We start from the raw sequence: 22,082 nt of genomic DNA on the forward strand, positions 1-22,082 counted from the left end.
ACACACACACACACCCCACATCTTCTTTATCCATTCATCTGCCTAGACATTTAGGTTGCTTCCATATTTTGGTTACTGCAAATAGTCTAAGCTTGTTTCTGAAGCAAGATGGAGATGGAGATCAGCTGCTCCATGACCTGCAACCAGCAGGTTATGCATACTGGAAAAGACATCATTTAAAGGACTAACTCCAACCTAGATTGAAAGAACTTTATGTGCTCTTAACTAGCTCATGTACAGCAAAACTGAAGGGAATTAACTCTTGGATTCATATTTTCCACTTAGAAAAGGTCCTTGCACTGGACTGGTCTATAGGGAAGGCTGTTGACCTCAAACTCACCTTAAAACAACACTCAAACAGAGGAGAAACTAAGAGACCAAAGTGAGAAGAAGATGACATCTGAAGTAGCCAGCTGACCCAAGATGCCAGACCAGGCCTGTATACCAATTACTTTGATAACTGCTCACACTTTTGCTTATGAACCAAATGTATTTCTTTCTTGGGTTCAATCATATGTAAGTTTCAAAAAAGAAAAAGAAACCAATCCAATTGTTGGGTTTATGTTCAATTACCTACATTCAGTACTTCTGGGTTACCTTGGTGGATTTCTCCTTTCCAAGGCTCTAATTGGATGGCCCTTAGGAAATGTATTCTAGAAGAAAGAAGTTACAGTTTTGTTCAGGCTACTATTGATATTACTAGATGGGAGCCCCTCACTTGGACAATCAATCTACTTGCTCTGACCATAATAATAAATATGAATTTTCTTTTAAAGTCACTTAAGCTCAATCAGAGCAAAGAGCTAAATTTCAGTCAAAGAATGTAAGCTCCCTGTTATGGGATTGATTTATATGGTTAACACCAGACCACAGTCGTTTAAGTTTAAAGATCTCCCTTGTGTTGGGAACAATTAAACCATACTAAGGATAATCAGTCTCATAACACTAGGAAATTGGGCTGGGTGCCTTATGAACAATGCCAATATATCATTTCCCTTAAAGACAAGGATTGGTACAGAACAGACTAAATCAGATGACCTGGGGATATACTGGGATGCACCTAATGGAAGTTCTTGGCTTAAATTCTTGCTTATGACCTTACTAATGCTACTATCTATATTACTTGTATTCTGCCCATTTTACAAGATTGTTGCTTCTTATATTACCAAATGTATGACTGTGCCTCTGATAAAATGATGACTAGGTGACTTGAAACGGTTGACCAAATACATAGTTCTATAAGATCAATTGATTGTAATAGTGTAACTCTAGATATGGGAGGAAGCAATAAGAGGGAATCATTTCTTGGACCATAGCAGACTAGTAAGTCAGATGATCCAAAGACTTTTGGCTACTGTTAACGGGGCCTAGTCCAGTAATACCACATTGAATGGTCTATCAATGAAATCTTAGCCTGACCTAGGAATGAACATTCCCAGTACTGTGGGACAAAATGGTCATGAAATGCCTCCCAAAACATGGTCAATTTTATGACCATGGAGCGGGGGAGGGAGCATTGGGGGGGCCCTGACTACAAAAATATGGCAATTGCCACCTGGTTCTATAAGAATGAAGTAACTTAGCCACTGAAGTTACAGACCTTTAACACACCCTGAAAGGAGATCAGGGCAGAGATCACGAATGAGGCACTCTGTGCTCTGGGAAAACTGGCAGAACAGGCCTTCAAATCCATCAGATAATCAAATATTTTCAGAAGAAAATTTTATGAACCCAATTTTTTGCATCTTCTCATACCTAGAAAAGCACTTAAAATCATTAACAGAGACATCTGGTCCTCGTGAGTAGCAGAAACCTTCCCATGACTAGCAGCAACCTTCTACTGAGATGTGTGCTTGATTGCACATACTCCCTTCACCAAAACTATGTATATATACACTGACCTCTCCCCTGAACTCTTTGGAGCAGTTCCTCAGAGCTATCTGAGAGGCTGTCTCCCAGGCTACAGTCCTCAGTAAGTCCCCAAATCAAACTGAACTGACAGTTATCATGTTGTGAACTGTTTTTCAGTCAACAATTCATGCCCACTAATATGAGTAGAATCAAAATTTCATATGATAACAAATGGTGAGGATGTGGCAAATTCAGAACTCTCATACAGTGTTGGTAGGTATGTAAAAGGGTCAACACTGTGGAAAACATTTTGGCAGTTCCTCAAATGATTAATTATATTATTGCTATGAAGTATGAAAACATTATGCTAAATCAAGAAGTGAGCCCCAAAAGAACACATATTATATATGGTTTCATTTATATGAAATGTTCAGAATGGGGAAATCTACAGAGATAGAAAGTACGTTTGCTTTGTATGGTTGCTTTGACCTGGAGAGGATGGGAGGATAGGAGAGTGATAGTTAAAGAGTACTTTCTGAATTTTTTTTTGAGGTGATGAAAATGTTCTAAAATTGACTGTGGTGATGGTTGTACATATCTGTGAATAAAGTAAACATCATTGAAGTGTACACTTTAAATGGATATTGTATGATATGTGGATTATAGCTCCATGATGCTGTTATTAAAAGACATAAATAGAGTCTTAGCCCGATTTGGTTATTAATTGAATATGAGAGACAATGAAGAAGGATTCAAGGATGATGGCCTGGTTCTGAGTTGGCCAATGGGTGGATACTAAGGCAGAAAACAAAGGGAAAAGAAGCAGGTCTAAGGTGAGAATAAATGACTAGAGTTAGTGAGACAGCATATATAGACACTTTTAACCTTTTTTAGGGGCAAAGAACCACAGCCTCTTTTGAGAATCTTCTAAAAATTATAGCCTTTCTTCCCACAAAAATGTGAATATATAATCACCCCCCATACAGATAATTTTGAATAACATTTAAGGTGTTCCACAGACTTCCTTGTTTGCATGCCTAATATAAGGTTACTCAGAATTGTCAGCAGAGAATGTTCCTTGGACCCTGGCATAAGTGAGGGAGTATCAGGGTGGGTATGGACTGGAAGATAGTGATCCTGCAGCAAGGCTGGCTTCTTCCTGAGTGCACTGGAGGTGAGGAGGTAAGGGTGAGGATCTCAACTCTCTGCACTTCCCAAGCCAGGTGAGAGATAGCAGAAAGGTCCCAAAGAGGTTTCCACTTGGACAAGGTGAAAAAAAGGAGAGAGCAGGCAGACCTGGGAGGCTCTCTCTGAAGGAATTACTTTTCTACAATTATTGTAATCCCCCACCACAGAGGTGTAGAAGAGCCCCATCTGGTTTCGAGTATGAGAACAAACCCCTCATCTATGTGGGAGATAAGTCACTAGGTAGGATTTTGGGGAAGAAATGGAGGGAAGGAACCAAAGGAATTTACTCAGGTCAAGACCTTGGTCACCTGTCCATCTATATTTTTGGAGTAAGAAACAATCAGGAGCCTGAATGTAGGAAATGGGAGGCTCTGGAATGTGGCAGCAGGAAGACCAGCCCCTTCCCAACCTCTTGATAGGGCAGTGGTGATGCGATTATCTCTGCATCCCTCAACCTGCATCAGCCTCATAGCTCTTCCCTTTGCTTAGGTCTTCAAAACCAACTTTAATAACAGCTGTTAAATTTAAGCAGATGACTTCAGTTGCCAGCAAATGCTTTTCCATATTTAATGAATGTTTATTATAGTAGAATAAAATGTAAATGTTTATTAATAAAACTTGAAATCTGTCCCAGAAGGAATATAAAGGCAGATTATTTCATAAAATAGCCAAGATTTGACAATCAGACTTCTCCGTGAATATTAACTTCACAGATAATTTTCAAAACATCGCGACTGTGTTTAGAAAGATTTCCCCCATTTTTTTAATTCCATAAAATTCTGAAACAAGCTAGAATATTCTAAAAATGAAGTTGTGTGGAGCCCAAAGAAAATACTTTCTGTGTGGTGCAAGAGAACATAAACAATGAGTTTTCTTTTTTTTTTTTTTACTTCCCCAACTTGAGACATGTCTTTCAAAAAACGAAATTTCCTAATTTTCAGGTTTTTTAGAGGCATACTGATTTTTAAAAAGGAAATAAAGAGAAATTACTAGGAAGCAAATAATATACAGCTAGTGAGAACAGGAGAAAAAAGCAGAAAGGGCCAAAGTCAATACCAAGGCCTTGGAGTGGTGGGAAGGGAGATGCAGACTCTCCCTGGTAACTAGAGAAGGTCAAACCCCAAACATAAGGGCAGTGAGGCCGCCTGTGGGCCCTCGGATCGGAAAGGACCAAGCTGAGGAACTGGACGTAGCGCACAGCTGCGTGTAGGGGGAGATCTTGCTTGCTGAGGTGGAGGGGAGGGTCCTGTTGAACTCTGCGTCAGCCCGGGTGGGTGGGGAGGAGGATCTGAGGGCGAGGTCCGCGGTGACGCGAAGCCCTCACGTGACCGCGAGCTGCAGAGCGACGCAGCCTTTGGTGCAGTCGTCACTCGTGTCTGGGTACCAGCTCCCCGCTGCCCTGCGCACGGCGGGCTGGCATCGGGCCCGGGGGAAGCGGAGCAGGTAAGGGCCCCGAGGCCCACGCGCTGACGCCTGGGAGGCAGCGGCCAGCCAACCCCAGAGGCCGGTGCACGGGTTCTGCGCAGGGGATCACCGCGGCAGGTCCCGGTGAGCTCTCTCCACACCCTTGCTTTCTTGGGAACAGAAATAGGGGTCCCCTGGCGTGAGGGTTGCAGGGGCAGCAGGGTTCCAGGCCTCAAAGCAACTTAAGAGCAATGGGAAATCATCCCTGAGTTCCTGCAGGGCAATGGTGAACCCGGGAAGGGGGCGGTGGACGCAGGTCGGGGGTGGCGGCGGGGGGTAGGCGGTGAGGGGCGGTGGTTCAACGCCGAGAGCTTGGCGACAGTACTCGCTCCCTCCATCCCTGCCTTCTGCAGGTCTGCGGATCTAAGTGTCAAGTGTTGCGGCGACGCACTTGCAGCGAGAATCGGGAGGAGGAGGAGACAGCAAGGATAGGCCCAGGTCGGTGCAGGGGACGGTGTGTGTGGGTGGGTGCAGAGCCCCGTCATACCCCCGCCCCGCCACCTTCCCCATGCCCTGTCCTCCACTTTGTTGTTTGGAGAGGCCTGGGGGAGGGATCAGTAAGGAAAATGGTGGGTTTGGGAGGAGGGAGGGAAAGAACTGAGTGGGGGAGGGCTCGGACTGGGGGCCCCCTAGAGGGCTTATGAAGCCTTTCAGGTGGGAAAATGAAATTTAAAAAATAATAATAACACATGCTATCCAGGCCTCTGTCCTTGGTGCTGGTCTATCCACGAAAAATGCAGCCCTTTTTCTTGTCTTTTGTCTCCTAGGAGCAATGGCATCCAAAGAGGAACAAGTGATGAAAAATATCAACATGGAAAATGCCAACGAGGAAAATGATAAAAAGGATGAAAAAGAGCAAGTTGCTAATAAAGGAGAGCCTTTGGCCCTACCTTCGGGATCCGGTGAATATTGTGTACCTGGAGGAAATGATAGGCGGTTCCATGTTAGGCAGCCCATCCTGCAGTATAGATGGGACATGACTCAGAGGCTTGAAGAGCCACAGGCAAGGATGAGAGAGGAGAATATGGAAAGGATTGGGGAAGAGATGAGACAACTCATGCAAAAGCTGAGGGAAAAGCAGTTGAGTCATAGTCTGCGGGCAGTTAGCACTGACCCCCCTCACCATGACCATTATGATGAGTTTTGCCTTATGCCTTGAATCCTGATGTTTTCCCTGAAGTTAGTAGGGAGACACACCTGCTTCCTAAACTTACATGTTCATGATGTACCTTTGTTGTAAACCTGTTGATGCCACTCATTTCTGGTGGGTCTCATATTACCAGCTTCTAGTTGAATGTGTTTTTGACCCAGTCTGTAAGATTCTGTTAGCAGAAGAATTTTACCTATTGCATGGCAAGATGCTTATTATATACTGTGAAGTTAATAAAGCAGTTTTAAAAAGCAATCTATGTATTCTTTTTTATTTCAAATCTCATATTTATCTAATACATGAGGAGAAAATGCTGAAATTAAATGTACCAAAAGATTAATACAGGGACTCGATTCTGTGAGATGGTTTGATGTGTTTTCTTTTATAATTTAGTTTGAGAAGATATGCAAACTATTTTTAATGACTGTATGAGAGCCATAGGGTCACAATAAATACTTGGTCCCTAAATTTGGATCTTTTAGCCAGATGAATAAACCCAGGAATTCTTTATAAATTAGGAACTATATTTGCTTTACATGACTGTGAAACAAGGTCAGGAGTGTGTAAGCTGTGTTTCCCTATTTTTGCCCCCATCCCCACATATTAGGCAAGAACCACCTCCCCATAAGTTTTCCCTTCAAATATTTAGCAGAGTCCCCAAAGATAGATCTGCCCAATACAGCATCCCTCTTCCCCTTCAGGTCTGCAATTTCTGCTAGTCAAGGTGTGATTTCTGCCTGACAAAAACTTAACAAAGTACGATTAATAACAATTGCATCAGGAGCTCTGAGTTCTTGTCTCATTCCATCCCTGAATAAAATAACATTGGATATGTAACTTCAGTTCTCTAGAGGAGATTACCTGCAATTTCTAATGGAACACTGAATTTATTTAATAATGTCCTAGTGTTTCTAAAAGTATGCTGATCAGCCACCTGTGTGAAAATCACCTGAGGAGTTTCTTGAAAATGTCCCACTCCAAATCTACTGAATGGAGTTCCAGAACTTTAGTTTTTAACAAACTTCCCTGGTGATTCTAATGCACATTAACATTTAAAAGGCTACTGGTGTGTATATCCTTACTATGATCTCAATTCTTCAGTAGGAACAAGAATAATTAGAAGAACATAAAGATGAATATCTGAATTCAATGGAGAGAAGCATTAAAATGCAAAGGATGAGAAAAATTTAAAGACCTTTAGATTTACTACATAAAAATTGAAAGTGTATACACTAAAAAGTTAACAGTGGTTATCTCTTGAGGGATATTGGGTGATTTTTTTCTTTGTATTAAACTACATTTTTCTTAAGGAATATGGATTACTTGTGCAAAAAAGAAATAAAGGCCAATAATAGATCCAGATCCAAAGAACTCTTCAGTGAGCTTATAAATGCAATGGAGGCACTTAAAACATTCTCACTGACAGAAAGATATGTAGATTTCAAATTACTTATGGATATGGTATTCATGCCTTGGTTTAATTTTCTCTCCTATTGAATGTAGGCAAAATCACTGTCTTACTTCTAATCAATAGAATACAGCAAAAATGATGTGTTGTAACTTCTGTGATTGCATTACAGAAGATTATGACTTCTCTCTTGCTAGGAGGCTCTCTCCCTGTCCCCTACCCCCTTGCTGGCTTTGATGAAACAAGCTGCCATGTTGGAGAGGCCCGTATGGCAAAATCCTGAGAGTCTTACAGCCAACGGGCAGTGAGGAACTAAGACTCTCAGTTCTATAGCTCTTGAGGGAGTGAATCTTGCCAAAAAACATAAGTGAGTTTGGAAACAGATGCTTCCCTACTCAAGCCTTCAGATAAGACCCTGGCCCTGGCCAACAAATTGATTGCAGATTTGCAAAAGACCCCGAGGCAGAAGACACAGATTAGCCACACCCAGACTTCTGATTCACAGAATCTCTAGGACAATAAATGTGTGTGGTTTTAAGTTGCTAAATTTGGGGGTAATTTGTTACACAACAATGGTTAGCTGATACAGTATGTATATCTAAAGGATAATTATGCTTTTAAAACATAACCACAGTACCATAATCACAAACAAATGTGGGAAACAATTATTTAATATCCAGTCATTGTTCAAATTTCCAGTGGTCTCATATTTTTTAACCCCAAACTATATAAACCAACAAAAAATAAAATTTTAACCACAAACTACATGTTAACAAAAAATAAATTGGCCAACAATATTGGCCTTGTCAGGTTGCAAATAACAGGAACAACCTAATGTAAAGTTTTCTACTGGGAAATTGACAAGAGTGTGTGTTTGAAAAAGAGTCTCATATCCAACATAGACCTGAAGCCACAGATTCTGAAAATCTAGCAAATATTAAGAGAGAAACTAGTCTGTTCTATGCAATGAAAATATAGGGTAGAGTCAGGGTCAGGAAGGGGAATTACACAGACAACTTCATAACCCAAAACAGTCATTTGAGATTCTGACACCTGCATTTTGCAGAAGTATTGGAAAACAGTTATATATATATTTTTTAAAGGTATTTTTTTCTTTTTAGCTGTACGCGGGCCTCTCACTGCTGTGGCCTCTCCCGTTGTGGAGCACAAGCTCCAGACATGCAGGCTCAGCGGCCATGGCTCACGGGCCCAGCCGCTCCGCGGCATGTGGGATCTTCCCAGACCGGGGCACGAACCCGTGTCCCCTGCATCGACAGGCGGACTCTCAACCACTGTGCCACCAGGGAAGCCCGAAAACAGTTATATTTAATCAAATTTGCCAAAATAATCTGTTTAACTCCAGAAAGAAACGCAATTGGATAGAAAAAGTGGCTGTCAGGCTGGCAAAGTTGGAAAGATGCAGGTATAAATCATCATATTACTAATCATTCCTGTGGTTGAGTAAATACCTACAAAAAAAAAGTGCTCTTACGGTTAGAGGAAACATAGGACTGAGATAACAGGATGAGCAAGCAGGTATATGAAACTATTTTATCATCTAGTTTGATTGAATAAGGCATGGGGTATGTTTTTAAGAAGTCTTTTTTTTCCCAAGAAACACAAAATTCAGAGGACTAATGTAAATACATGGAGGATGGGAATTCCCTGACGGTCCAGTGGTCAGGACTCGGCACTTTCACTGCTAGGGCCGGGTTCAATCCCTGGTCAGGGAACTAAGAACCCACAAGCTGCATGGTGCATCCAAAAAAGAAAAAAGATAAAAACATGGAGGATATAATTTGTGGGTCCCCAGGACCTCAAATCTTGAAAATGAGGATGCCCTCTGAGAGTTCTAAATGGATAAATCTGATAGATAATGAACATGGCTTTCCATCTCTGTGAATAACACAATAAATTATCTGTGAATGTGATACTAAAAAGGTTGCAAAGATCTAGTATTCCAATCAGCATCATTTGGGAGTTGTCCAATGAAAGCAGGAACATGGAAATGCTCCAGGAAGGAAAATAATAATAATATGCCCATAAGAAGCAAGGTCTTGGAAATCCTTTAAGAGACTTGAAGTTAAAACAGGTAGAAGTCCAAGGAATATTTTAGAAGATTTTTAAGGGAAAAAGCTATGAAATAGAAGGCATAAATGTGCCATAAGAGAAGGAAACATGCAAAAACAGGACAAAAATTAAAGCAAAATGAGCTGAAGGGGGTTCTGACCATAATATCCAGCTGTCCCAGTGAGGAAATGTATTCAGAAAAGATATCAGTTAATGCATAGTCAAGGTACTAAAAATAGATCTCTTTAAAAAGAATAAAAAGGAATTTCATTTCATGCATAACTGGAAAATAAAGTTGTCTTCTGAATGTCAAAGAACTAAAATTCACCATACACATTAAGAATCAATGTAATAAGCTAGGGAGTTAATGTAAGAGTTTGGGTTCCAGAAAATAACAGAACTTACAAAACCAAAGGGAAAAGTAGATGGGCAGATAAGCTACCTAACACCTACATTGATCCCGAGACAGAAAAAATCAGATGTGTAACCAGTGCTAAAGCCAGTGGTGTGCTGATAAACTAAATGTTAAACAACTAGGTTTCCAGTAAACTATGTGTAGTGTTAGCTTATCTCCATTGTGTAAATACTCCTACTACAGCTGATTTTCAGCTGCCAACATGATGTCACTTAATGCAAAGTTCAGAAGAGATATGTATAATTAACTGTCCTGAGCCAGTAAGAGCTGGCTTTAGCACACCACTGGCTGAGAGCTTCCCTTATCATGGTGGATAAAATAGAGACAATACTATGCAATGAAAATGAAAGATAAGAATGGGAAAAGGAAATATGTTTTGGAAAGGAGATGTAGGATGAGCATAAAGGAGAGAAAGATAAAAGAAAAAGAAACAGGGGTTTCCCTGGTGGTGCAGTGGTTGAGAATCTACCTGCTAATGCAGGGGACACGGGTTGGAGCCCTGGTCTGGGAGGATCCCACATGCCGCGGAGCAACTAGGCCCGTGAGCCACAACTACTGAGCCTGCACGTCTGGAGCCTGTGCTCCGCAACAAGAGAGGCTGCGATAGTGAGAGGCCCGTGCACCACGATGAAGAATGTCCCCCGCTTGCCACAACTAGAGAAAGCCCTCACACAGAAATGAAGACCCAACACAGCAAAAATAAATAAATAAAATAAATTAATAACTCCTACCCCCAACATCTAAAAAAAAAAGAAACAGAGGATAAGAGAAAAAGGACTAGAGGAGTGTGTGTGTGTGTGTGTGTGTGTGTGTGTGTGTGTGTGTGTGTGTGTGGAGAGAGGGGGGGGGGGGAGGGAGATTGGTAGATTACCTAGACATGGATACTCCTAGGCGATTTAAAGGAGTGTTTGTAAAAGCACAGACTGGAGTCAGGCAGACTTTAGTTCAAATATTGGCAACATCACTTACAAGTTTTTTGACCTTAAACAAAGTTGGTCAACCGCCCTTAGTTTCATTTCTCTCATTGGTAAAATGTGGAAAGTATTTAGCAAGATGCCTGTCATATACTAAGCTCCCAGTAAATGTTAGCTGTTAACGTTATAACACATGTAAAATGAAAAAAAAAAAAAAGGTTTAGGTCACCAAAAATGAGTAGCCTAATGTTTCAAAGTTAATAAAATTAGTGGATTTTTGAAAGTATGTATTGATCCCAGTAGTCAAAAGTTGGCATAAAAAGGATTACATTTAGTAAAAACAATTTGTCGCACAAGGTGCTGTTCAATTTTTGAATCATTATTGATAATTAATAATTGAGAAATTGCACAAGAAAATCCAGAGTTTAAGTTTCCATGAAAACTCAGTAAGTCTGTCAACCCTAAGCCTGCATTCCCATGGTGCACCAATTGACTAGAAGGAGCTAGTGGTGGCTTCAATTCTTTAGAAAGACACGTGCTTCAGTTTAACTTTTTGTACACAGATTTTCTTATTCAAATTATATAGTTCCTCTCTGGCCCTTAGAGGCACTTCAGTTTGTAGCCCCTAATCCATATCAACTGCATTTCAAAAGTAATTTGAAGCAATGGTTCAGCAGGTGAGTAGGATTTAGCCTAATTTGGGACTCAAGACATTTTTATGTTCCAAATCTGCAGTGTCCAATATGATAACCATGAGCCACATGTGGCTATTGAGAACTTGAAATGTGATTAATGTAATTTGAGACAGGTAAAAGTGTAAAGCACACACAGAATTTCAAACACATAGTATAAAAAAAGAATGTAAAATATCTTATCAATACTTTTTATATGATAAAATGATAGCATTTTGAATATACAGTGTTAAATAAAATATACTTTAAAATTAATTACACCAGTTACTTTTTCTTTTAAAAAATGAGATTACTAGAAAATTTAAAATTAGATATGTGGCTTACATTATCTTTATATTGAAACATACCATTCCAAATCATTTTAGGATACAACACATCTTTTAATTAAAAAATAATCTTATTTTTTAAATTTCTGATAGCAAATGGTACACATTCATTTTGGAAAACACAAAGGAGCATAAAGAAGAAATTATAAAAAATCATCTTAATCCTGCTAAACTTTGTTAAATATTTCAGTTTCTTTTCCTTTAGTCTTTTTTCTACACAAAATATTCACAAATGAAATCTAGTTTTATAAAAATTGAATAATACTGTACACACTATTTTGTATGCTCCTCTTTCACTTAACATTTTAAGATAATCCTTTTCCACTATCCTTAAGAATTATTTGAAACAAAGTTGTTACTTAAATGGATTGACAAATTGAATATAATAATAACAGAACTGGGAGAAAGTAGATGATTATTTAACTTAAGCATGCTAAAGACATTTCTCAACATATAACCCAAGGCTGAAATTATGCAGAAAAATAACTTTTATTACTTTAAAACTAAGCCTTTAGAGACCTTCAAGATGGTGGAGGAGTAAGACGTGGAGATCACCTTCCTCCCCACAAATACATCAGAAATACATCTACATGTGGAAAAACTCCTACAGAACACCTACTGAAGGCTGGCAGAAGACCTCAGACTTCTCAAAAGGCAAGAAACTCCCCACGTACCTGGGTAGGGCAAAAGAAAAAACAGAGACAAAATAATAGGGCCAGGACCTGCACCTCTTGGAGGCAGCTGTGAAGGGGGAAAGGTTTCCACACACTAGGAAGCCCCTTCACTGGCAGAGATGGGGGCGGTGTGGGGGAAGCTTCAAAGCCACAGAGGAGAGCACAGCAACAGTGTGAAAAGGGCAAAGCAGAGAGTTTCGGATCGGTGCCGACCAGGGCTCACCAGCCTGAGAAGCTTGTCTGCTCACCCACCAGGGCAGGCAGGGGCTGGGAGCTGAGGTTCAGGCTTTGGAGGTCAGATCCCAGGGAGAGGACTGGAATTGGCCACGTGAACACAGCCTGAAGGGGGCTAGTGCACCACAGCTAGCCAGGAGGGAGTCCGGGAAAAAGTCTGGAGCTGCCGAAGAAGCAAGAGACCATTGTTTCAGGGTGCGTGAGGAGAGGGGATTCAGAGCACTGCCTAAACGAGCTCCAGAGATGGGTGCAAGCTGCGGCTATCAGTGCGGACACCAGAGATGGGCATCAAACGCTAAGGCTGCTACTGCAGCCACCAAGAGCCAGTGTGCAAGCACAGGTCACTATCCACACCTCCCCTCCTGGGATCCTGTGCAGCCCACCACTGCTAGGGTCCCGTGATCCACGGACAACTTCCCAGGGAGAACACACGAAGCACCTCAGGCTGTTGCAACATCACACCAATCTCTGCCACCGCAGGCTCGCCCCACGTTCCATACCCCTCCCTCCCCCTGGCCTGAGTGGGCCAGAGCCCCCTAATCAGCTGCTACTTTAACCCCATCCCACCTGAGAAAAGAACAGATGCCCTCAGGCGACCTACACGCAGACGTGGGGCCAAATCCAAAGCTGAACCCCAGGAGCTGTGCAAACAAAGAAGAGAAAGGGAAATATCTCCCAGAAGCCTCAGGAGCAGCGGATTAAATCTCCACAATCAACCTGATGTACCCTGCGTCTGTGGAGTACCTGAATAGATAACAAATCATCCCAAAATTGAGGTGATGGACTACGGGAGCAACTGTAGACTTGGGGTTTGCTTTCTGCATCTAATTTGTTTCTGTTCTTATGTTTATCTTAGTTTAGTATTTAGAGTTTATTATCATTAGATTTGTTTATTGAATTGGTTGCTCTTTTCCTTTTATATATATATACATATATATATTTCCTTTTTCTCTTTCTGTGAGTGTGTATGTGTATGCTTCTTTGTGTGATTTTGTCTGTATAGCTTTGCTTTTACCATTTGTCCTAGGGTTCTGTCTGTCCATTTTTTTTTAATATACTTTTTAGTGCTTGTTACCATTGGTGGATTTGTTTTTTGGCTGGTGTCTTCTTCTTTCTTTCTTTTTATTACTTTTATTTTTTTTATTTTTAATAATTATTCCATTTTTATTTTAATACTTATATTTTATTTTGTTATTTTTTTCTCCCTTTTCTTCTGAGCAGTGTGGCTGACAGGGTCTTTGTGCTCCAGCTGGGTGTCAGGCCTGTACTTCTGAGGTGGGAGAGCCGAGTTAAGGACATTGGTCCACCAGAGACCTCCCAGCTCCATGTAATATCAAACAGTGAAAGCTCTCTCAGAGACCTCCATCTCAGCACTAAGACCCAACTCCTTTCAACGACCAGCAAGCTACAGTGCTGCACACTCAATGCCAAACAACTAGCAAGACACAAACACAACCCCACCCATTAGCAGAGAGGCTGCCTAAAATCATAATAAGGTCACAGACAGCGTAAAACACAACACCAGACATAGTGCTGTCACCAGAAAGACAAGATCCAGCCTCATGCACCAGAACACAAGCACCAGTCCACTCCACCAGGAAGCATTCACAACTCACTGAATCAACTATACCCACTGGGGGCAGACACCAAAAACAATGGGAACTATGAATATGCAGGCTGCAAAAAGGAAACCCCAAACATTGTAAGTTAAGCAAAATGAGAAGGCAGAGAAACACACAGCAGATGAAGGAGCAAGGTAAAAACCCACCACACCAAACAAATGAAGAGCAAATAGGCAGTCTACCGGAAAAAGAATTCAGAATAATGAGAGTACAGATGATCCAAAATCTTGGAAATAGATGGAGAAAACACAAGAAACGTTTAACAAGGACACAGAAGAACTAAAGAGCAAACAGTGATGAACAACACAATAAATGAAATTAAAAATTTTCTAGAAGGAATCAATAGCAGAATAACTGAGGCAGAAGAACAGGTAAGTGACAGAGAAGATAAAATAGTGAAAATAACTACCACAGAGCAGAATAAAGAAAAACGAATGAAAAGAATTGAGGACAGTCTCAGAGACCTCTGGGACAACATTAAACAAACCAACATGCGAAATATAGGGTGCCCAGAAGAACAAGAGAAAAAGAAAGGGACTGAGAAAATATTTGAAGAGATTATAGTTGAAAACTTCAATAATATGGGAAAGGAAAGTGTCAACCAAGTCCATGAAGCACAGAGAGTCCCATACAGGATAAATGCAAGCAGAAACATGCCAAGACACATAGTAATCAAACCATCAAAAATTAAATAGAAAGAAAAAATATTAAAAGTAGCAAGGGAAAAACAGCAAATAACATACAAGGGAATCCCCATAAGGTTAACAGCTGATCTTTCAGCAGAAACTCTGCAAGCCAGAATAGAGTGGCAGGACATATTTAAAGTGATGAAACAGAAGAACCAACAACCAAGATTACTCTACCCAGCAAGGATCTCATTCAGATTCGACAGAGAAATTAAAACCTTTACAGACAAGCAAAAGCTAAGAGAATTCAGCACCACCAAACCAGCTTTACAACAAATGCTAAGGGAACTTCTCTAAGCAGGAAACAAAGAAAAGGAAAAGACCTACAATAACATGCCCAAAACAATTAAGAAAATGGTAATAGGGACATACATATCGATAACTACCTTAAATGTAAATGGATTAAAGGCTCCAACCAAAAGACATAGACTGGCTGAATGGATAAAAAAACAAGACCCATATATACGCTGTCTACAAGACACCCACTTCAGACCTGGGGACAAATACAGACTCAAAGTGAGGGGATGGAAAAAGATATTCCATGCAAATGGAAACCAAAAGAAAGCTGGAGCAGCAATTCTCATATCAGACAAAATAGACTTTAAAATAAAGACTATTACAAGAGACAAAGAAGGACACTACATAATGATTACGGGATCAATCCAAGAAGAAGATATAACAATTGTAAATATTTATGCACCCAACATAGAGGCCCCTCAGTACATAAGGCAAGTGCTAACAGCCATCAAAGGGGAAATCAACAGTAACACATTCATAGTAGGGAACTTTAACACCCCACTTTCACTAATAGACAGATCATCCAAAGAGAAAATTAATAAGGAAACACAAGCTTTAAATGATACATTAAACAAGATGGACTTAATTGATATTTATAGAACACTCCAACCAAAAACAACAGAATACACATTTTTCTCAAGTGCTCATGGAACATCCTCCAGGATAGATCATATCTTGGGTCACAAAACAAGGCTTGGTAAATTTAAGAAAATTGAAATTGTATCAAGTATCTTTTCTGACCACGATGCTATGAGACAAGATATTAATTACAGGAAATGATCTGTAAAAAATACAAACACATGGAGGCTAAACAATACACTACTTAATAACGAAGTGATCACTGAGGAAATCAGAGAGGAAATCAAAAAATACCTAGAAACAAATGACAGTGAAAACACGACGACCCAAACCTACAGGATGCAGCAAAAGCAGTCCTAAGTGGGAAGTTTATAGCAATACAAACCTACCTCAAGAAACAAGAAACATCTCCAATAAACACCTAACCTTACACCTAAAGCAGTTAGAGAAAGAAGAACAAAAAAAACCCCTAAGTTAGCAGAAGGAAAGAAATCATAAAGTTCAGATTAGAAATAAAGGAAAAAGAAATGAAGGAAACAAGAGCAAAGATCAATAAAACTAAAAGTTTGTTCTTTGAGAAGAAAAGCAAAATTGGTAAACCATTAGCCAGACTAATCAAGAAAAAGAGGGAGAAGACTCAAATCAATAGAATTAGAAATGAAAAACGAGAAGTAATAACTGACACTGCAGAAATAAAAGGATCATTAGACATTAGTACAAGCAATTATACGTCAATAAAATGGACAACCTGGAAGAAATGGACAAATTCTTAGAAAAGCAACCTTCCGAGACTGAACCAGGAAGAAATAGAAACTATAAACAGACCAATCACAAGCACTGACATTGAAACTGATTAAAAATCTTCCAACAAACAAAAGCCCAGGGCCAGATGGCTTCACAGGCGAATTCTATCAAACATTTAGAGAACACCTATGCTTCTCCAACTCTTCCAAAATATAGCAGAGGGAGCAACACACCCAACCTCATTCCACAAGGCCACCATCACCCTTATACCAAAACCAGACAAAGATGTCACAAAGAAAGAAAACTAGAGGCCAATATCAGTGATGAACATAGATGCAAATATCCTGAAGAAAATACTAGTAAACAGAATCCAGCAGCACAATAAAAGGATCATACAACATGATCAATTAGGGTTTATCCCAGAAATGCAAGGATTCTTCAATATATGCAAATCAATCAATGTGATACACCACATTAAAAAATTGAAGGGGAAAAACCATATGATCATCTCAATAGATGCAGAAAAAGCTTTCCACAAAATTAACACCCATTTATGATAAAAACCCACCAGGTAGTAGGCATAGAGGGAACTTACCTCAACATAATAAAGGCCATATATGACAAACCCACAGCCAACATTGTTCTCAGTGGTGAAAATCTGAAACCATTTCCTCTAAGATCAGGAACAAGACAAGGGTGCCCACTCTCACCACTATTATTCAACATAGTTTTGGAAGTTTTAGACACAGCAATCAGAGATGAAAAAGAAATAAAAGGAATCCAAATTGGAAAAGAAGAAATAAAGCTGTCACTGTTTGCAGATGACATGCTACTATACATAGAGAATCCTAAAGATGCTACCAGAAAACTACTAGAGCTAATCAATGAATTTGGTAAAGTAACAGAATACAAAGTTAATGTGCAGACATCTCTTGCATTCCTATACACTAACGATGAAAACTCTGAAAGAGAAATTAAGGAAACACTCCCATTTATCATTGCACCAAAAAGAATAAAATACGTAGGAATAAACCTACCTAAGAAGACAAAAGACCTGCATGCAGAAAGCTGTAAGACACTGATGAAAGAAATTAAAGATGATACAAACAGATGGAGAGATATACCAAGTTCTTGGATTGGAAGAATCAACAATGTGAGAATGACTCTACTACTCAAAGCAATGTACAGATTCAATGCAATCCATATCAATTTACCACTGGCATTTTTCACAGAACTAGAACAAAAAATTTCACAATTTGTATGGAAACACAAAAGACCACGAATAGCCAAAGCAATCTTGCAAAGGAAAGACAGAGCTGGAGGAATGAGGCTCCTGGACTTCAGAGTATACTGCAAAGCTACAGTAATCAAGACAGTATGGTACTGGCACAAAACCAGAAATATAGATCAATGGAACAAGATAGAAAGCCCAGAGATAAACCCACACACATATGGTCACCTTGTTTTTGATAAAGGAGGCAATAATATACAATGGAGAAAAGACAGTCTCTTCAATAAGTGGTGCTGGGAAAATTGGACAGCTACATGTAAAAGAATGAAATTAGAGCACTCCCTAATACCATACACAAAAATAAACACAAAATGGGTTAGAGACCTTAATGTTATGCCAGACACTATAAAACTCTTAGAGGAAAACTTAGGCAGGACACACTATGACATAAATCACAGCAAGATCCTTTTTGACACACCTCCTAGAGAAATGGAAATAAAAACAAAAATAAAAAAATGGAACCTAATGAAATGTAAAAGCTTTTGCACAGCGAAGAAAACCATAAAGAAGACGAAAAGACAACCCTCAGACTGGGAGATAATATTTGCAAATGAAGCAACTGAAAAAGGGTTAATCTCCAAAATATACAAGCAGCTCTTGCAGCTCAATATCAAAAAAAGAAGCAACCCAATCCAAAAATGGGTAGAGGATCTAAATAGGCATTTCTCCAAAGAAGATATACAGATTTCCAACAAACACTTGAAAGGTTGCTCAACATCACTAATCATTAGAGAAATGGAAATCAAAACTACAATGAGGTATCACCTCACACCAGTTAGAATGGCCATCATCAAAAATATCTACAAACAATAAATTCTGGAGAGGATGTGGAGAGAAGGGAACCCTCTTGCACTGTTGGTGGAATATAAATTGATACAGTCACTATGGAGAACAGTATAGAGGTTCCTTAAAAAACTAAAAATAGAACTACCATACAACCCAGCAATCCCACTACTGGGCATATACCCTGACAAAACCATAATTCAGAAGAGTCATGGACCACAATGTTCATTGCAACGCTGTTTACAATAGCCAGGACATGGAAGCAACCTAAGTGTCCATCGACAGATGAATGGGTAAAGAAGATGTGGCATATATATACAATGGAATATTACTCAGCCAAAAAAGAAACGAAATTGAGTTATTTGTAGTGAGGTGGATGGACCTAGAGTCTGTCCTACAGAGTGAAGTAAGTCAGAAAGAGAAAAACAATTACCTTATGCTAACACATATATATGGAATCTAAGAGAAAAAAAAGGTTCTGAAGAACCTAGGGGCAGGACAGGAATAAAGACTCAGATGTAGAGAGTGGAGTTGAGGACATGGGGAGGGGGAAGGGTAAGCTGGGACGAAGTGAGAGAGTGGCATGGATTAATATATACTACCAAATATTAAATACATAGCTAGTGGGAAGCAGCCACATAGCACAGGGAGATCAACTTGGTGCTTTGTGACTACCTAGAGGGTTGGGATCGGGAGGGTGGGAGGGAGATGCAGGAGGGAGGAGATATGGGGATATATGTATATGTATAACTGATTCACTTTGTTATAAAACAGAAACTAACACACCATTGTAAAGAAATTATACTCCAATAAAGATGTTACAAAAATAAAAATATGCTTTTTCATGATATAAATATAATTTAAAATGCAAAGAAAATACTGGAAAAATAACATATAGGAAAAACAAAGAGTTAATATTATAACTATATATTGAATTGGGTTCAAATTATCAAGGAAACGGCAACACAGATATCAAAATGGACAAGAAAGATAAAGGTAAACCATTTTACAATTGAGTAACAGACATGTGGAATAAATGATGTTTCATCAGTATTCAAGGAAATGCAAATGAGAACAAGAAAACATTTTCAAGTCACAGGTTGGTAAATAATCTTAATAACGATAACAACCAACATTTATTGACCACTTATAATCTAAGCACTTTACATGACTTATTTTATTTCCCTAACCACGCAAGTTGCTTGCAGATACCATTGTTAGGCCCATTTTGTAGTTAAGGATAATGAACAACATACCCAAAGCCACATCACTATTAAGTTTTGGAGCTGGAATTTGAACAGTCTGACTTCTGAGTCCATGCCATTATTAGTGATTTATCCCAGAGGTGAAGGTTCAGAAAAATGGCCACATTCATGCAGTGCCAGTGAGAATGAGAACTGACAACTTTTCTGAAAGTTAGCTTGAAAATATGTTTCAAAAACCTTATAATAGGGCTTCCCTGGTGGCGCAGTGATTGAGAGTCCGCCTGCTGATGCAGGGGACACGGGTTTGTGCCCCGGTCCGGGAAGATACCACATGCCATGGAGTGGCTGGGCCTGTGAGCCATGGCTGCTGAGCCTGCGTGTCCGGAGCCTGTGCCCCGCACAGGGAGAGACCACAACAGTGAGAGGCCTGCGTACCGCAAAAAAAACAAAATGAACAAACAAAAAACCTTACAATAATTCTACAGCCTTTAACCCCAAAATTCTATGCCTATGACTACATCCCAGATGAAAAGTCATACAAATGTTCTATGTCCGAGCTGCTAAAACATCCAAGTGTGCAAGTATGTTACTATATGCAATAACAGGATTTTATTTCAGCATTTTTGAAATACCAAAATTCCCACAAAATGGAATACAACTTTAATACTTATAAATAAGGGTGAAAATAAATACATTAAGGTGCAATAATACTTTGGAAAGCTATACAGCCATTATAAATAATGGAGTAGGTCTGAACAGAATAAAATGGAAAATTCTGTAAGAAATATTGTTATATCCATTCTACTGGATGGGGGAATTTTAGCTGTATGTAAAGAATAATTGACTGAAACTCGATAAAATATTAAGGAAGTTTATGATTTCACTTAGCCAGAAAAGCAGAAGTAGATAGGACAAGCTTCAGAACTGATTGATTCAACAACTAAAGTGTGTCATTAAGGTTCCTTCTATCTCAATCTTAAATTTACTAAGACTTGTTTTGTGTCCTATCGTATAGTCTATCCTGGAGAATGTTCATTTTGCACTTGAGAAGAACATGTATTTTCTTTCTTTTGGATGGAATATTCTATAAATATTTGTTACGTCCTTTTGGTCTAATGTATGATTCAAGTCTATCATTTTCTTGTTGATTTCTTGTCTGGATGATATACCTAATGCTGAGAGTGGGGTATTGAAATCCCCTACTATTATCGTATTGCTGTCTATATCTTTCTTCAGGTCTGTTAATATTTACTTAATACATTTGGGGGCTCTGATGTTGAGTGCATATATATTTACAATTGTATATCTTCTTGGTAAATTGACCCCTTTATCATTATAGAATGACCTTCTTTGTCTCTTATTAGCATTTTTGGCTTAGAGTCTATTTTGTCTGATATAAGTATAGCTACTCCTGCCTTCTTTTGTTTTCCACTGCATGGAATATCTTTTCCCATCCCTTCAATTTGTGCCTATGTTTGTCCTTAAATCTGAAGTGAGTCTCTTGTTGGCAGCATGTAGTTTGGTCTTGCTTTTATATCCATCTAGCCACTCTGTGCCTTTTGATTGGTGAATTCAATCCATTTGTTTACATTTAGAGCAATTATTGATCTATAAGAATTTACTAAAGCCATCTTCTTAACTGCTTTCTGGCTATTTTGTAGTTCCACTGTTTCTTTATTCCTCTGTTTCTGTCTACCTTTTTGAATTGGTGATTTTCCATGGTGGTATTCTCTGTTTCTCCTTCCTTTATCTTTTGTGAATGGTTACCATGAGGCTTACATAAAACATCTTATAGATAAAATAGTCCATTTTAAGCTGATAGCAACTTAACTTTGATTGCATACAAAAGTTCAACACTTTTATTCCCTCCTTTTATATTTTTGATGTCAAAATTTAACAAGAAAGATGTCTCTTTTTATATTGTGTATTCATGAATAAATTATAATAGCTATAGTTATTTTTAATACTCTTTTCCTTTAGCCTTTATACTATAGTTAAGTGGTTAATCCCCTATCATGTTACAAAATTAGAGTTTTCTAAATATGACTGTATATTTACCTTTACCAATGTGTTGTATACTTTCATATGTTTTTATGTCAGTGACTAGCATCTTCTAATTTCAGCATGAAGCCCTTCTTTCAGCATTTCTTGCAAGGCAGGTCTAGCAGCAATGAGATCCCTCAGCTTTCATTTGTCTGGAAAAGTCTTTTTTTCTCCTTTATATCTGAAAAAATAACTTCACTGGATAGGGTATTCTTGGCTGATTTTTTTTCTTTTAACACTTTGAATGCATCGTTCCACTCTCTTCTGACCTGTAGGGTTTCTTCAGAGAAGTATTCTGATAGCATAATGGGAGTTCCCCTTTAGGTTGCAATCTTTTTCTCTCTGATGGCTTTCAGGAATCTCTATCATTGATTTTTTTTTTTAACATCTTTATTGGGGTATAATCGCTTTACAATGGTGTGTTAGTTTCTGCTTTATAACAAAGT

The 22,082-nt window shown here is 39.1% G+C and overlaps 1 protein-coding gene and 1 pseudogene across 2 annotated transcripts; one reads left to right on the forward strand and one right to left on the reverse strand.

Annotated features, from left to right (window-relative positions):
- Positions 1-22,082, reverse strand: part of LOC101287598 (nuclear RNA export factor 2-like) — a 544,209-nt pseudogene that overhangs the window by 226,066 nt on the left and 296,061 nt on the right.
- LOC101289626 (protein BEX2-like) lies at positions 4,347-5,908 on the forward strand. Of its 2 annotated transcripts, none has more exons than XM_033417863.2 (3): positions 4,347-4,482; positions 4,857-4,941; positions 5,271-5,908. In XM_033417863.2, the coding sequence occupies exon 3, from the start codon at positions 5,276-5,278 to the stop codon at positions 5,660-5,662; it is 387 nt and encodes a 128-aa protein (XP_033273754.1). In that variant the 5' UTR covers positions 4,347-4,482; positions 4,857-4,941; positions 5,271-5,275; the 3' UTR covers positions 5,663-5,908. The 2 variants fall into 2 exon arrangements, with proteins under 2 accessions (XP_033273754.1, XP_004286567.1); XM_004286519.4 differs by having other exon boundaries at positions 4,376-4,587.

This window comes from Orcinus orca, chromosome X (assembly GCF_937001465.1).
Source record: "Orcinus orca chromosome X, mOrcOrc1.1, whole genome shotgun sequence".
Taxonomy (NCBI): Eukaryota; Metazoa; Chordata; class Mammalia; order Artiodactyla; family Delphinidae; genus Orcinus; species Orcinus orca.

Coding starts and splice junctions, on each gene's coding strand:
- LOC101289626 (XM_033417863.2), top strand. CDS start 5,276: ATGGCATCCAAAGAGGAACAAGTGATGAAAAATATCAACATGGAAAAT.